The sequence below is a fragment of the Equus quagga genome, chromosome 11 (genome assembly GCF_021613505.1).
Source record: "Equus quagga isolate Etosha38 chromosome 11, UCLA_HA_Equagga_1.0, whole genome shotgun sequence".
In the NCBI taxonomy this organism is placed as follows: domain Eukaryota; kingdom Metazoa; phylum Chordata; class Mammalia; order Perissodactyla; family Equidae; genus Equus; species Equus quagga.
In genome coordinates this window covers 91,568,294-91,585,564 of record NC_060277.1, presented here as the reverse complement: position 1 = coordinate 91,585,564, position 17,271 = coordinate 91,568,294, and the positions used below count along the sequence as shown (strand labels likewise).

The 17,271-nt window shown below is 44.4% G+C and overlaps 1 protein-coding gene across 8 annotated transcripts in view; it reads left to right on the top strand.

Moving 5' to 3' along the window:
• The window catches only part of B4GALNT2 (beta-1,4-N-acetyl-galactosaminyltransferase 2), a 54,812-nt gene extending 38,189 nt beyond the window's left edge, over positions 1-16,623 (top strand). For 5 of the 8 annotated variants that reach the window (XM_046677026.1, XM_046677024.1, XM_046677028.1 and 2 more), the window contains 8 exons: positions 1,386-1,492; positions 3,294-3,331; positions 4,919-5,099; positions 6,137-6,223; positions 12,203-12,390; positions 13,231-13,371; positions 14,607-14,826; positions 15,421-16,623. In XM_046677026.1, coding sequence (XP_046532982.1) covers positions 1,386-1,492; positions 3,294-3,331; positions 4,919-5,099; positions 6,137-6,223; positions 12,203-12,390; positions 13,231-13,371; positions 14,607-14,826; positions 15,421-15,626 — 1,168 coding nt within the window. In that variant the 3' untranslated portion in view covers positions 15,627-16,623. The other 3 variants (XM_046677025.1, XR_006890774.1, XM_046677030.1) reach the window with 3 other exon arrangements.
• The last annotated feature ends 648 nt before the right edge of the window (positions 16,624-17,271 follow it).

Below are 17,271 nucleotides of genomic sequence, written 5' to 3'. Positions count from 1 at the left end.
TAATCACCAATCTGTTCTCTGTATCTATGTGTGTGTTTGTTGTTTTCTCTTCCACATATGAATGAAATCACACAGTATTTGACTTTCTCCGTCTGACTTATTTCACTTAGCATTGTATCTTCAAGGTGCATCCATGTTGTCGCAAACGGCAAGATTTCATCTTTTTTATCGCTGAGTAGTATTCCATTGTGTATATGAGCATGTTTAATATATTTATTAGCAGTTTGTATTTTCTCTTTTAATTGCCTATTCATGTCCTTTTGCAGTTTTAAATTTTGTCATTTCATATTCCCATAAATATTCGCTGTAGTAGTCTAACCTTTCTTCCAAGTAATCTAAATGATATCCTTGGTTAAACCGGATCCCTGAAGGCTGCATTTCAGCCATACACCTTAGTCCGTCAAAGAATTGATCTCATTGGGTTGGGTTATGCACTGCCTCTGATGGAAGGTATCAGTGACCTTCCTGTTGCTACAACAGCAAAACCATATGAAAATCACCACTGTGTTTGTGTCTAAAACTATCAAGACAACAACCACTCCCCAAAAAGTTTCTTGTGACATATGCTACTTTTCAATTCAGTGCCAGGAGAAGTTTTACTTCCTTCAGGACCTGGTCTACCTTGTCCTTTTGATAATAAGACCAGGGCACTGTTGTCAGTCACTCTGTGCTGGCCGCCAGGACCTTCAGATGTGACTCTGACATTCAGCTCCTGCAGCTGGGTTGGCCCATTGGTGTGATCATTTTGTTTTTTCTTTTTTGCTGGTCATATTTTTATTTTTTTTTTATGTGCTTTGTTGTAAACTGCCTCAATTCTTTTGTGGAATTAGAGGCTAGGAGGAGGGGTAGGAATAAAAGAGAGGAATGAGAATGGAGGGGAGAAAAGGACAATCTACTTTCTTTTTTTTTTAATTGAGGTATAATTGACTCTAACATATGAGTTTCAGGTGTACAACATAATGATTCCATATTTGTATATATTGTGAAATGATCGCCACAATAGGTCTAGTTAATATCCGTCACCATACTTAGTTACAGAATCTTTTTTCTTGTGATGAGAACTTTTAAGATTTACTCTCTTAGCAGCTCTCCAATATGCAATACAGTATTATGAACTATAGTCGCCATGCGATATGTTACAGACCAGGACTTATTTATTTTGTAACTGGAAGTTTATACCTTCTAACTTCCTTTACCCATTTTGCCCGCCCCTCACCCCCACCTCTGGCAACCACCAACCTGTTCTCTGTGTCTATGAGCTTGACGGGACAGCCTGCTTTCAGTTTCTCCCCATTGGCAGCACAAGACTCTGGGCACAGGGACCACTTAAGAACTAACTAGGGACGAGCATCAAGGCAGCTGCTAACGCTTCTGTTTCCCTGCAGAGAAGGGCTGCCCCGCCCACCACCCCTACTGGCTCAGCCCAACCTCCCCTTTGGGTACCCGGTCCACGGGGTGGAGGTGATGCCCCTGCACACAGTTCCCATCCCAGGTAGGTACATCCCCCTCCTGAGACGCCCCGGGCAACTTTCTTATTGTTTCTTTCTTTCTTTTTTTTTTTACTTTTTATTACAGTTATGATAGTTTACAACCTTGTGAAGTTTCAGTTGTACATTATTGTTTTTCAGTCATTTTGTAGGTGCACCACTTCACCCTTTGTGCCCACCCCCCACCCCACCTTTCCCCTGGTATCCACTAAACTGTTCTCTTTGTCTACATGTTTAACTTCCACATATGGGTGGAGTCATACAGAGATTGTCTTTCTCTATCTGGCTTATTTCACTTAACATAATACCCTCAAGGTCCATCCATGTTGTTGTGAATGGGACGATTTTATCCTTTTTTATGGCCGAGTAGTATTCCATTGTATATATACCACATCTTCTTTCTCCAATCATCAGTTGATGGGCACTTAGGTTGCTTCCATGTCTTGGCTAATGTAAATAATGCTGCAATGAACGTACCGGTGCATGGGACTTTTGGAATTGCTGACTTCAAGCTCTTTGGATAGATACCCAGTAGTGGGATGGCTGGGTCATATTGTATTTCTATTTTTAATTTTTTGAGAAATCTCCATACTGTTTTCCATAGTGGCTGCACCAGTTTGCATTCCCACCAGCAGCGTATGAGGGTTCCTTTTTCTCCACAACCTCTGCAACATTTTCTTCTTCCTTCTTAATCAAAAAGAGGGAGTGGAAGACGACAGTCATTCATTGAGTACCTGCTGTGTACCCAGCACAAGGCAAGCAGCTTGATGTGATTTCCTTTTACGTTAATCTCACTGTTTCCACCACTGGGAACCGTCCTTGGTAGCTGTGACTTCCCTGGGGCTCGGAGATCACACAGAACAGGACAGAATTCTATGTGCCTCAAGAAGGACATGATTGGCTTTTTGGTGTCCTCTAACAAATGGGAGCGGGCAAAGCATGAGTCCATATTGAAAAGAATGTTTATGTCAGTTAAAACTCCCCTCCTCGAGGGATTTTTACACACTTCTCTAGTTCAGCATCACATCCCTGTGAGGTGAATATTATTTTGCCAATTTCACAGATGAGTTTAATAAGTTCTCTAAGGCCACATGGGGAGGGTATGTTTGAATTAGAATTTCAATTAGTCATATTGCAAGAACAGATATATTCTAAAGTAAATGCATTTGGGATGAATTGCGAGTGGTTTTGAATAGTCATTTTAAAAATGATTTGCCATTTTTGGATGATTCATTTTTTTATTATGGAAAATATACATAACAAAAAATTTACCAATTTTAGCCATTTTTTAAGTGTACAGTTCTGTGGCATTAAGTACATTCACATTGTTCTGCAGCCGTCACCACTGTCCATCTCTAAAACTTTTTCATCTTCCCAACTGAAACTCTGTGCCCATTTAACATTAACTCCCCTCTCCCCTCTGCCCCTGGCAACCACCATTCTACTTCCTGTCTCTGTGACTATTCTAGGAACTTTGTATACGGATGATTCATTATTTATCCATTGCTTTCTTCCCTTCAGTAACGGAGATACGTGGAAGGGACTGGATTAATTCACAATACCCACCCAAAGCTGAGGGTGGGTATCAGAGGCCTTAGAACCACTGGAATTTGAGAAGGACCACGGGACACCATCTAACAAAACCCTAGGGAGAGGGCAGTGGTCAGCAAACACCCTGGAGAGGAGGTGATACCTGAAGGGACTCTGGAAGGATGTGAAGGAATCAGTCAGGAAAGTGGGAGCATCAGAGAGCTCTTGGCATCCTCTCAGATGGTGTTTTTTCTCCTTTTTTTGTGTGTCCTCTAGGTCTCCAGTTTGAAGGACCCGAAGCCCCCACCTACGAGGCAAGAGTCCCCTTCCCAGCCCCTTTGGCACCTGGCCTCCTCTCCATGGCTCCCTGTCCATGCCCCTTCCCCCAACGGTGACTGGTGTCGGATTTTGACAGAGCCCCCATCCAGATTAAATATCAGACATGGGGCCAAGGTCGGGGGAGGAGAAGGGTGCCTAGAGAAGGCTTGATTTTTCCAGTTATGGGAGTGGCTGGAGTTCCAGGGAGGACTTCCAAAGAACTGGGCCACCAAGGGTGCTGCTGCCCGTGCTGCAGGAGGAAGCTGCCGCCACAGCCACGGGCCCTGGGGTGTGTTGCCTGTGTCAGATTTGGCGTCAGCAAGATGGATGCTCTGTGCCCTGCCTTGCTTTCCCCGCTTAACAAAGCTCCAAAGCAAGGTCTTATGCAAGTATATCTGATCGGGGGGATGCAAATCACATCCAGAATCCTAATTAAAAAGGAGTCAGGGAAATGAAGTTTCTGTTCTCCCCCCTCTGCATGCTAGACAGAAGTGGGAATGAACAAGCCTGCAAAGCTCCTCAATCCTCCAGAGGCCTCTCTGCCCCCTCCTCTGAGTGAAGATCCCTGCCCCGTCACTCCTCGCTACTCTCTTCATAGCACTTGTACCTGAATATCTCATGTGCATCCTGATACACTTATCACCTCTCCTCCCACTAATAGAAGCTTCTCGGAGGCAGGAATTCTGTCCATTCACTACTCTCTTCCCAGTGCCTGTCATTTGCATCTCAGAAAATATCTGTTGACTGACAAAAGCGTATTCAGCAGGGGTGACATAGTCCAGTTTACTTTTCACAAAGATAACTGGCTGTTACAGAAGACAGGAAGACAAGAGAAGAGAGTAGCACTAGGGAGGAGCGATGGGGATGGAGAGAAGTGGGCCAATTCCAGCTACGTTTTGAAGGGAACTGACAGGAGTCACTAATAGATTGGCTGTCCGTGTGAGGGAAAGAGCAGAGCAAGCACGAGTTGCATTTGGGGACGTGAAGAGTTGAGTGGAGGAAGGTGCCATTCTTGAGGCAGGGAGAGCCCGGGAGAGGGTAGAAACAGGTTTAAGGAGAAAAATCAATAGTTTCATTTTGAAGAGATCAGCTTGGGTTGCCTGTGAAACTTCCTAGCAGAGGCTGGATCTCAGAAAGAGATGAGCTGGGGACAAACATTTTTAAACCTACAGCATATGAATGGTTCTTAATGCCGCTTCCTCCAGCGAGGTGTAGAGTAAGAAGGGGAAAGGATGCAGAACCGAACCCTGAAAAACGCCATTTGGAGGTCAGATAGAGGAGAACAAGTTGGCTAACGGAAGTCGAAAGGCGCCGCCAGCGGGAGTGGGAAGAAATCTAGAGGAATGGTATCCTGCAAGCCGAGACCAGAATGTTTCAAGATTTGGCCCTTGAACGCACCAGGCCGCAGGGCTTGCTTCTCCTTGCCTGGGGCAAGAGCAGCAACTTGCTTGGAGCCAGACCCTAGCTTTCAGGGGCACCCCGACACTTTTAACCTCTCACCCTTATGTGCTCTGCCCCCTGCTGGCCATCCTGGGTGTGTCCCTGTCCTGGCATTTAGTGTCATTCTGCCTCACCCACCCTAGGTCACCCTGACAGCTTCTCTGGGGACACTGAACACCCTCGCCGACGTCCCAGACAGTGTGGTGCAGGGCAGAGGTCAAAAGCAGCTGAACATTTCGACCAGTTCCCGGGAGCTTTTGAATTTCATCCTCCAGCACGTGACATACACCAGCACCGTGTACCAGAACTACAGAGTGGATGTGGGTGAGAGCCCGTCCCTGGATGGGAGCCAGAAAACACCACTGGGCTCTCTCAAAATCTTCCTCCTCCAGGAAGCCTGCCTGCATTTAAGATTCCTCCCTTGCTCTTGTTTCTGACCCTCTATACCTGACTTCCCAATTACTGTACTCTATACTATCCCCATATTGCCATTGACTCCATAGAGTGACTGAAAGGAAAGAAGAGGCAAAATGCCTGCTCGTCTCTCTATGAGGACAGATCATTCAGGCTGCATTCCTAGAAACCATCCAATTCTGTTTCCCATGTTCTGCAGCTCTCAAAGCTGAAGACTTCAGCTGTGTTAGAGGAGGGAGCCAGCCTGTGCATCAGTATCTAATCCTGGGCGCTAACAGGGACAGGGATGTGGAGGAACTCCCAGTCCCAAGGGCAGTGGCTCTGTCTGCCTCCTCCCCTCCTAATCCCTACCCCACCCCAGGAATTCCAGGGAGAACAATTCCTGCCACCCTGGAGGAAGCTCCAGTTTCTTCCTGGATGAAATTAAAAGTCACCCTTTCCTCTTTCGATTGGCTACACAGGATGCATTCCCAGGACACCAACAGAAAAAATGAAATATGGGACAGGTTACCCATGACCACCAACTAAAGAGAGAGTTCTCTTCACTTTCAGATTTTCCAGAATTTCCTTTCACAAAATGACCCTGAGAGGTACAATAGGGCAGGTATTATTAGCCTGGTTTTGTAGCTGGAGAAGGAGGTTAAGTGATCTACCTAAGGCAATTCAGATAATAAGTGGCAAAGTCAAAGTTAATCCAGACCCTCTGATTCCAAGCCCACCCCACCCCACACATTCTTATGGGGAAAGAGGCGTTCAGCAGGTCCCCCCAGGGGCACACAGCAAGTCAGGAGCCAGAATGCCGTATACTCTAGGGGGTCCTCAACCTCATCCCAGACAGGACATTCTCTACCAAATCTTCACTCCCCCGTCACATCGGCTTCCCTGGGGCAGCGTGGAGAGTGACCCAGGCGTGGTGCTGCCCACTCTGACCTTATTTCTCCCTCCAGTGAGTCTGGAGTCCAAGTCCTCAGTGGCCAAGTTTCCGGTGACCATCCGCTATCCTGTCATACCCAAGTTATACGACCCTGGACCAGGTAAGGCCCTCGTTCCTGGGGCTCCATGCTGGGATCCTGTAGAGCTGTTGGTGAAGTTCAGAAGAGATCCCTTCTGAGATGGGAGAGGAGAAGTGAGGAAAACAACAGCTTTCGTGTGATTCCTGACAACAAGCTTTGTTTGAAGGAAAAGAATTCTAGGACACACTCTCTTAATATCTCTTATTTATATTTATTATATGGTTATACTTATTTTGAAAAAAACCTAATGATTATAACATTTTCATAAGTAATAATAATAAAAACAGAGTGGTACTGGAGCGTGAGTAGATATACCAATGGATACAAATTGGAAATCTGGAAATAGACGTGTTGGAATTCTACCATGTGATAAAGGTAGCTTTGCACATTAAAGAGAGAAAAGATGGATTATTCAAGAAATCTTGTGGGATAACTGTGTAGTTATGTGGAAGATAAAAAGGTGAATATTTCATAGTTCATGTCAAGATAAATTCCAAATAGATCAGATATCTAATTTTTTTAAGTAATAGAAAAAGCCCATGAAGTTTAAAAACTAACCTTAGAGTATAAGACCTTTCTAAATATGACACAAAACCCAGAGGCCATAAAGAAAAGACTTAAAACAGAAAACACATAAAATTTAAAAATATTTTGATGGCAGAAACCCACCATAAGCAAATGACAAAGGACAAATCCTGGAAAAATATCTCCCATACACATTCAAGAGAACGGTCTAATTTTACTTGAGAGCACCTATGAATCAATAGGAAAAAACACCTAATAAGCCAATGGAAAAATGCACAATTCACAAAAAGTTAAGTTCAACAATGCTTAACCATTAAAATACATTCTCAGGGGCTGGTCCGGTGGTGGAGCGGTTAAGTTTTCGCGTTCCGCTTAGGGGGCCTGGGGTTCACTGGTTTGGATCCGGGATGTGGACCTATGCTGTGGTAGGCGTCCCACACATAAAGTAGAGGAAGATTGGCACAGTGTTAGCTCAGGGCCAGTCTTCCTCAGCAAAAAGAGGGGGATTGGCTGCAGATGTCAGCTCAGGGATAGATGCTCAATCTCACACTAAGAAAAGTGCAAATGAAAACTACATTCATATCAAAAAGTATTGGGCGAGGACTGGGAATCCGGGCGTTCTTAGAAACCGCTGGTGGGAACGTAAAATTGGCACAACCTTGCTAATATCCATCCACATTTTAAGTGTGTATACCCTTTGGGCCAGCAATTCCACTTCCAGAAAGTATCCTACAGATGCATCTGTGTGAAATGATGTTTGTTCGAGGTTATTTGTTGCTGCATTGTTTGCAATGACAAAACCTTAAAAGTGGGATGCACTGGTTAGATCAAATGTGGTCCATCCATATAATGAAATTCCATGCAGTGGCATTCAGGAGGAGGAAGGAGGAAAGTTTTTTTATACTGATAAAAATGCTTTCCAAGAAGTAAGCAAGGTACAGAAGAAAGTGAATAGTAAGCTACCATTTCTGTAAAAAGAAAGAGAGGGAAAAAAGAATGTGTGTACGTAATTGCTTGATTATGGAAAAATAAACAAGTTGGTAATATTGCTTACCTCCTGGAGGAAGATTTAACTTGAGCTAACATCTGTTGCCAATCTTCCTTTTTTTTTTTTTTTTTTTTTTTGCTTGAGGAAGATTAGTCTGGAGCTAACATCTGCCACTTGGCCTTTTTTGAATGTATTACCTATATACTCAAAATATGATCTATTCAAATAGATTCTAGTCAAAATACAAGTTAATTATTATTTAAAAGCAGCAGCTTTAAATATCTATGGAGAAGGATTTAAAATTTTTGTTTAACATCATAACTATCTCAAAAATAAAAGTGCAAGAAATTAACCAAAAAATCTTTTTTTTTAAACTTCAGGTTTGTTTTAAAGATAAAGTGTTACAGACACAATGGAAATCTCCACAGTCTTATCCTCCTCTCTTCTTCCAGCAACTATGATCTTTCTTTTCCTGTTTTTGTACATGTAGCATATAGATTCCTATTCCTACACACACACACACACACACAGCATACAGTGTGGTTTTATGCATTTTTGAACTTTTCATGAAAGTTGTCACACTATATGGTATGAAGTTCTAGATTCTGACCTCTTGTCAGTCCATGGCTTGTCTTTTGATTTTGTTTTGAGGTCTTTTGTTACATGAAAGTTTTATCCTTTAATATAGTAAAATTGACTCATCGTCTTCTTTCTAGCTTTCGCTTTTGCTGCCTTGTTCAAGAAATTCTTCCCCACGTTGAAGCTGTAAGATATTCTGTATTTTTTTCCCAAAGTTGCATGTGTTGCTTTTCAGATTTAGCTATTTAATCCACCTAGAAGTTATTTTTATGTGCGGCAGATGGTGGGGGTCTAATTTTTTGTATCTGAGTAGCATATTGTCTCAACACCTTATCTTGAATGGTCCATCCTCCTCCTCCCTGGCTTGGATTGCCACATCTGTCACACACCCAATCTATTCAGGGGTCTAATATGGGCTTCTTGAGGTTGCATTGATCTCTTTATCCTTGGGCTAATTCCGTAATGTTCCAATACGCTTTATAGTAGGTTTTATATCGATGGAAGTAAATGCTATACTTCAGAATGACTGCGCTTCGTTGCAAAATTTTCTTAGCTCTTCTTGGTCTTTTCCTTTTCCATTAGAGTTTGAGGATCAGCTCATCGAGATCCGCTAAAATGCCTTGAGATTTGGATTAGAATTTCATAGATTTTATAGATTAATTAGAGGTGAATCGACAACTTTATAAAGTTGAATATTCCCAACTATGAATCTGGTCTGTCTCTCCATATTGTAGTCCCCATGTTATAGTCTCTTCACAGGTTCTGCAATACTTTATTTTGTAATTTTGTTTGTAAAGGAATTGCACGTATTTTTTGGATTTAGTCTTAGGTACCTTATATTTTTTATTGTTATTATGAATTGGATCTTCTACATTTTAACTGGCTGCTGCTAGTATGTAGGACATGAGTGATTTTTGAACATCAAACTTATAAACAGCATCCTTGTTGCACTCATCTTAGTGATTATTTTTTTAACATATAGAGTTTCTTTCTTAGACAAATAATGATGATTTTTGTCTCTTCTCTTCCAATTCTCATAATTTGTTTCTTCTTCTTGTCTAACTGCATTTGGCTGAAATCTCCAGCACCGTGTTGAATAGTCGTAGCGGTAGCAGGCAGTTTTGCTTGTTCCCAGCGTGAAGAAGAAGATTCTAATGTTCCACCATTAGTGTTTGCTGGGTAGTAGTGTGGTAGAGGGATCAGAGTAAGAACGTTTCTTTCTTTCCTATTTCGATTGCTAAGAATTTTTCTATTTCTGCTTTCTATTTCATTGCTAAGAGTTTTTATTATGAATGAGTTTTGAATTTTATCAGGTAATTTGTCTGCATCTATTGAAATAATTTTTCTCTTTTAATTGGGTTTGTGTAGTGATTTACACTGATTGATTTTCTCCTGTTGAAATAGCCTTGCATTTCTGGAACAAACCCATCTTGATTGCAATGCATTATTTGATTAAATGCTGAATTAAATTTTCTGCTATTTTATTTAGGATTCTTGCCTCTATATTCAAAACTCAGACTATCTTTTCCTCTAATGTCCTTGCCTTGTTTCGTTATCAATATTGTACAAGTCTCATAAAATGAGTTGGGTAGTTTTCCCTTTTTTTCTATTTGCTGAAATAAATTGTCATAAAAGAGGAGTTATATGTCCCTTGAAACTTATCTGGTCACTGTGTCTTTTCCATGTCTAAGTTGGGGGGGACGGGCTGAGGGGTTAGGGGTGCGAATGTAAATGAGGAGTGAGAGAAGGGGGACAAATTTTAAAATATCAATTCCATGTCTTTAATGCTTATTGATCTATACGTGCATTGAGTCAACTTTTTAAATGTGTCTATAAAAGTATGCTTGATATAAAATTGTCAATTTTTTGTCATAAAGTTGTTCATAGCATTCTCTTATGCTTTTAAAAATATTTTAATATATCTGAAGTCATATCCCCCTTTTGGTTCTTAACATTTATCTTCAATAATCTTTGGTTGTTTTCATATGCAAATATTCTTATTTCATTTATGCCTGTTTTTGTTTCATATTTCCTTTTTCACATGTTTGATTCTGTTATTTATGACTTTAAAGATTTTAAACATTCTCGTTTTAGATCCTTTTCAGATCTCTCTATTCTTTTCAGTCTGTCTGGAGCAGGTTCCTCTGCACCTGGTAGATGTGTTGGCTGTCACTCTTCATGCTAGTTTCCTTGGAGTGTTCTGGAATTTGGGGTGGTGAGCTCATCTTGAGGAGGAGCCTTCGCCTGCTTATTTGTTTCATTTCCTCCTCTCTCCGTCTCTCCCTCCCTACTCCCTCTCATCTCACAGCATCCCACATTTGGTTCTATTCCCATTATTCCCAGATTCCTAGTCCATCCTTTTCTACTGGAGTCTTGGGGTTCCTGTCCCATGGTGATGCTGGCGTTATTGAAGAGCCAATTGCTGAGCCTGAGGGTGGCTTGGCACAGGCCCTGGCTGTGAGGAGGTGTCATCTCTGTTTGCACCCAGAGGTGTGTGCAGGGCTGACAGCTGTGTTGGGGTTCCCTGCCCAGCAGTTGGTATGTGGTGAGGGATGGAAGGAGCGCAACCTAGCTCCAATCCATGGCTTCCAGCAAAAAGCCTGCCTCTCCACCCATGCTCCCATGAGACACTTTTATTCTGTTTCCCCTCGGAATCAGCCTCCTGGGCCCTGCTGCTGTGACCCCAGAATGCAGCAGCCTCAGCTTCTGCTCTGCTCACGGCTTTTTATTTCTGTTTCTTGGAAGAAACTTTGTCTGTTTTAGAGCATGGCTATATTTTTGCATTTTTCTTTTCATTGCTGTGTGTTTGGGAAAAGAAAAAGAAATCTCAAAGCAGAAAGCTACACCACCAGCTTGGCCAGGAATGGCCTACCTTGACCATATCCTGTGGTAATTCACACCCCTGGTTCTCTGCTGTAACAAAAGAACCAAACTTGTCACGTGGCCTAAGAAAGAAAAGGAGGAGGGATTCAGTTGACATGCTCTTGAACACGATTTTCTTGACTCTTTCCACTGATATCTTTTCCCTCACTCCCTCAGACCCAGGAGGAGCCGGGTCAATGTGCAACATGTATGAAAAAGGGGGTTTTGGAATAACTTCTGACTTCTGACATTCTGAGAAAGTCACTCTGCAGGGGGTTATGCAGCACTCACCAACAAACAATAGGCAGGGTTGTGGCTTTTGGGGTGCCTTAACTCCAACTGACCCCCCCGACCCAGATAGCTCACGTGCTCAGCCAGCTGGGTGCCTCCACATTCGGTGGCTCAACCCCAAACACACACCAGCAGCTCCTGTTGCTTCATCAGGGGGCTTTTCCCACAGAAGATCTGTCCCTTCTCCAACCTTTTATATATATCACACGACTTAAGATGGACATTCTGGTCTGGGCCTTCCAATCTCCAGGCAGACCCCCTTCCACTCATGTCTTCTTGAAGATAAAGGCCAAGTAGGTTTCTCTCTGTGAGTACAGCTGGTGACAGGGACAGGTCTAAAGTCCTTTAAGTCTCTTCTCCTCTTCCTGGGCCCAGAGACCCTCCATATTGAACCCCTTGATGGGCAAAGCTCTGTGCATCTCAACTCCTGGTATTAACATGGAGGCAGGATGCAAGCAAAGTGCTGAGAAGCAAGCCTAGGATGAAGCATTCAAATAGACAGTAGAAAATGGCATCATGGAGCCAGAAGAAGAAACTCAAGAATAGAAAACATAAAATTTTAACCCATTGGGTATGTTTTAAATACATTTATTTTCTAATCCAAATAACAAACTCTTATTAAGCACCGACTGTACACAAGAGGCGTGAGGCCCACAAACACTGAGAGGTCTTAGCGTAAAGAAACCACCAGAACAATATAAGACAGTGAGGCTTCCGGGAAGACAGTGCTCTGACATCTACCCTTTCTTGCCCAGAGAGGAAGCTCAGAGACCTGGTGACCATCGCCACCAAAACTTTCCTCCGTCCGCATAAGCTCATGACCCTGCTCCAGAGCATTCGTGAGTATTACCCAGACTTGACGGTGATCGTGGCTGACGACAGCAAAGAGCCCCTGAAAATTAATGACAACCACGTGGAGTATTACACCATGCCCTTTGGGAAGGTACGTCCCTCCCAGATGGGGAGACAGGGAGTCCCGGGACAAGAGAGCCCCAGAGTTAGCTTCTACCCTGGATGGGGCTGCCCCAGGGGCCTCCCTGGAAGCAGAGTCCTGGAGTGGGAGGGGTAGGACTCTCCTCTGAGTCTCCTTACTGACTCCCAGTTCACAGAAAAATCCAATTACTCTCTCTTTTCTGCATTAACGGGGTGGTTAATCTGCCTTTCCTCACACTTGATGTGGAAATGGAGGTCCTTCTAAGTGACTTGAAGTGTCTGACATCCTAAGGATTCCTGACAGGCAGATCCAACCCCAGAGAAACCTCTCATCCCTAGGATGGCACCCCAGCTGGAGCATCTCTGGAGCATCTCTCCTCTCTATCTCTGTCTCTCTCTCCCCCTGTATACCTTCCTTCAAGTGCGCACAGAAGGAAATGGATATTATACATACCGGGGGGTCCCACCCTCCAACACCTTCCAGGCAACATAAGGGGAAATGCAAGCGGAGCCACAGAGAGTCTGTCGGGAAAAAGGACTTTTGGACTTTTTGGTCCATGGACGATATGGACTGTTGATCCATATTTGCCATGGGGCCAAGGAAGGGCTTGCTAGCCTTACTTTGTCTCAATCTTTGATCCTGAGAGTCACTGTGCTTCTTCCGGTATCTCTTGAGATGTGGACTCCCTTTAACCCACTGGTTCTCAACCTCAGCCGTACATCGGACTCACCCCCACAGATTTGGACTTCAGTTGTCTGAGGTGCAGCCTGGCATTGGGAATTTAGAAAGCTCCCCAGATGATCATCCTAATATGTAGCCAACCGCTGATCTAACCTCATCCACCTACAGGGTTGGTTTGCTGGTAGGAACCTGGCCATATCTCAGGTCACCACCAAGTATGTTCTCTGGGTGGACGATGACTTTCTCTTCAACAGCAAGACCAAGATTGAGGTGCTGGTGGATGTCCTGGAGAAAACTGAACTGGACGTGGTAAGGGGGTGTTGCCAGATTTACCCAGGATGCAATCTGCAGAGACAGCCAAGAGAGGGAAGGGGAGGGGCAGAGAAGAGAGGAATGTACGTGAGGGAAGAAGAGAAGAAGGGCAGCGGAGGGAGAGGGGCTGAGGCAGGAGATGAATAAGACAGAGCAGCGCTGGCGGCGTGAGCATCGCACAGGATCAGATGTGCATTTCTGCTTCTGCCTCCGTACTTACTTTTCTTCAAGCAAATTACACGCCCCTCCAAATTCACCGTTGTTCTATCTTGAAAATGGTATGTTTATGCCTCACCTCTAACTTCTTCCCCCGATTGGTGTGAGATGAAAGAGAGCAGTGCTCTGCTTCTGTCCCACACCATTAAAAAAAAATGTAAATGGCACAAAATCTTAAAAGCACACATGGCCCTAATGACGTTAAAAAGAAAACAAGGAAAGAAAAGAAGAGAAACATCAAAAGTCAATTCACATATAGAAAAGAGAAGAAAAAGGTGATAGCTAATAAGGCAAGTGGAGAAATTTAGTCTTTAGTTGGACAGTTAGCTATGTCTTAATTTAGCCCACTTAAAACTTAGAGGGTTCATCTACTAAAAGGAAGAAAGAAACAACCAATGATGGGGGACAAGGAGATTTTACTGTGCCACCGAGAGGATTATGACGGTTCAGGCAGAGATGGACTTGCCCCTCCTGTTTCGCTCGGGCTCAAACATACAAATGCACGTATTTCCCATGAGTGCGTGGACAGGCAGCTCAGAGAAGTGGGCCAGGAGTGGAGAATGGGAGGAAGACAGCTTGAGACAAACTGCTCGCTGCAAGAAGCTGGCAGTGGAGACACCACACACACACCACTGCACACGCAGGCTGCTTCTTGTCTGCACTCACATTCCGCTCCTAACGGAAGAGAGTGAGTTGCCTTCTTCTGGAAAAAGTAGGGTAAGCAGAACAGAGAAGTCGTCTGCCATTTAGACTTAGTGTAAGTGCTTGCTGCTCCCGCCAAGGAGATTTTCTGGGGTAAGCAGAAATGAAAAGATCCGAAGGAGCCAGCAGTAGTATGCTGAAGGCTGTGACTGCAACAGCAAAAAAGAGGAACTGAGGGATAGTCTGAAGAGTAGATAGAGAAAGGGTGTGATTCTGGTTATAACTGAGGTTCAGTCCAGTAAGGCTTCCTGGCAGAGGCAACATGGCTATTGAATTTGTGTTCTCTAACATGGATTTCTCTGCCCACTGGCTAGGTAGGTGGCAGTGTGCTTGGAAACGTGTTCCAGTTTAAGTTGTTGCTGGAGCAGGGCGAGAATGGGGACTGTCTTCACCGGAGGTCAGGATTTTTCGGACCCGTGGATGGCTTCCCCAGCTGCGTGGTGACCAGTGGCGTTGTCAACTTCTTCCTGGCCCACACAGAGCGACTCCAAAGAGTTGGCTTTGACCCCCGCTTACAACGAGTGGCTCATGCAGGTGTGGAGGGGGTGTGTTGTCAACTAGAGTCAGAAGTTTGTTCTTTCCAAAGGCCATGCACCCCTGATGGTGGTTGCTCACCAGGCCACAGGGGGTTTCCTTCCCCTCTCACCCCAGACTAGGGCTCATGGTCTCTCTTGCCTCCTTCCACCCTCTCTTTGACTTCCTGTCTCTCTATAGGCTGTAGCTGCCTATCTGAGACACCCTTCCCCAACCTTTCCCCACAGCTCTGTCCTCTCCCTCTTTTCCCACCCTGCTTCCTATTCTCATTTTCCAGAAATCTTTTCCTATTTAACTGCAACTGGTTAACTGTCCTCTCTCTTTCTCCTCCTATACCCTCAGTCCTGGAGTCCACAGATCTGTCCAGCTGGAAGGCTAACCTGTGTCTCTCTGCCCATATCTCTGTCTGAGAAATGAGCTTATTTATGTCCTTCCAACTCATCAGCCTGGGCAAGCGGCTTTGCATGGCACTTAACCTCCCCAGGGGTATAAACAGTGTCGCCTTCCCCGAACTCTCCTCTCAGTCCTGGGATGTGACCCTGGGTCTCTGGCTGCAGCTCACATTTCCCTCTTGTGCTTTCCTTCTCTTGGCAGAGTTCTTTATTGATGGGCTTGGGAGCCTGCTCGTGGGGTCATGCCCACAGGTAATAGTGGGTCACCAGTCACATGCTCCAGCGGCGGACCAGGAGCTGGCCTCCCTGGAGAAGATGTACAGCACATACCGGGCCAACACCAAAGCCCAGGTCCAGTTCAAGCTGGCTCTCCACTACTTCAAGAACCATCTCCAGTGCTCTACATAAAGGTGCCCAGGCATGGGGAAAGCACTGCACTGACAGGTTGTGGAACTGGTAGTTGGGCTATCAAAAAATGGACTCCTGATAAGAGGAACGTTGCAATGAACCATCTAGTGGGTAGGGCAAATGGGTTTAGTTTCTGAAAGTACCAATCTAAGGCTCAGGGTTATTAAAAATAGACCAATCACTGATTGGGGCAATGGAGACTGTGTCATTATCTGTATGATGGCTTCCCATTTATGAAGCATTTGCAAATACAGTATTCACATCATCTCATCTGATTTCACACAAAAGGGCGTATGATGTGTTGGTATCCTCAGTCAAAGGAGTGGCTGTTGGGTCCTTGAGGGGCTTTAGTGGAAATGATGTCACAGTCAGAAGCATCATCTCTGGCGTCACTGTCTTCCATAAATTTTTATTTGCTCATACTTTGTGGACTCAAATAATGTGACTAACCCAGGGTCCTTGCCTTGAGAAGGTTGCAGCCTGGTTCAGCTCAGTCCATGAGCAGAACTGGGCAGCCAGAGTCAGAGGATCAGAGGGGGGAGAAGGCAGCGGAGGAAGGTTCTGTGGAATAGTCTCATCTAGAGCCTGGAAGATGGATGGGATTCAGGCAGGGGAGGGAGGGAGGAAGGAGAGCACTGGGGTAGTCCACTGTCTGCCAGAAAAAGATTTCTCTGGCATCAGACTCGCTACCACAAAGACGCATTCCAGAGGGCCAGGGGTTGGAGTTGGAGACCCTGTGCTACGGTGCCATGATACGCCATTGAATTCCAGAGACTTGAGACCAGTGACTGACCACGCAAGACCCATGTCCTCTACAGAGGGGAGCCATCACAGGTTGTCGAGGAAGGTCGTCTCTGTCATCTTGGAAGGCAGTAGATTCTACAGTTACTGCGCTAGCCTTTGTGGTTTCCACTCTTTCTTACCAAAGATGGCCTGGGGTGGTTCAAGATCTCTGAAAACGTGTCTGTGAGATTTTAATAAAACTTCATGAAAAACATTTTGGTAGTCAAGTAATTTTGAAAAATACTGCATGCTGTATCTCCCTCTTGGAAAATTGCAATTCACATTCACATATTAAAGGCTCTGAGAAGTCCTGCAGTAAGGGAATTAGTTTAATTTTGTTTAATTCAGCATTTCTCAGATATGGATACAGATCGGCAATCATCTTCTGTTCTCCCAAACCGTAATTGAACACATATCTCATTCCATTGTGTATGTCATAAAGATTCTATCACAAAAGCTTTTACAGCTTTAAATAACATGCACAATCATTTCGTTCAATAGGACGTGCCTTTTGTGTACTATAACATAGCTATACAGGAAGATGATGTTGGATTGTCCCATCCAGTACTGCCCTTAGACCCAGGCAGGAAGAGCCCCTGAAGAGGCTTCAGAAGAGCTTCAGAGAACCCTGAATATCACAAACACGTTTGCTTACAATGAGCATCTGAACATCTCTGTCAGTCAGGATCCAGGGCTCAGTGCTGGCACAGCATAACCTCTGACCCTAAATATCTACTCTGGGGACTAACACTATTCAGGCCCCAGGGAAACACTTCTCCACACCTCTTGCCTTATGTCTTCAAAACAAAAGACAGCCACGTCCAAATGCACTGAAAGTTTGTGGACAATACTTCGGAGTACA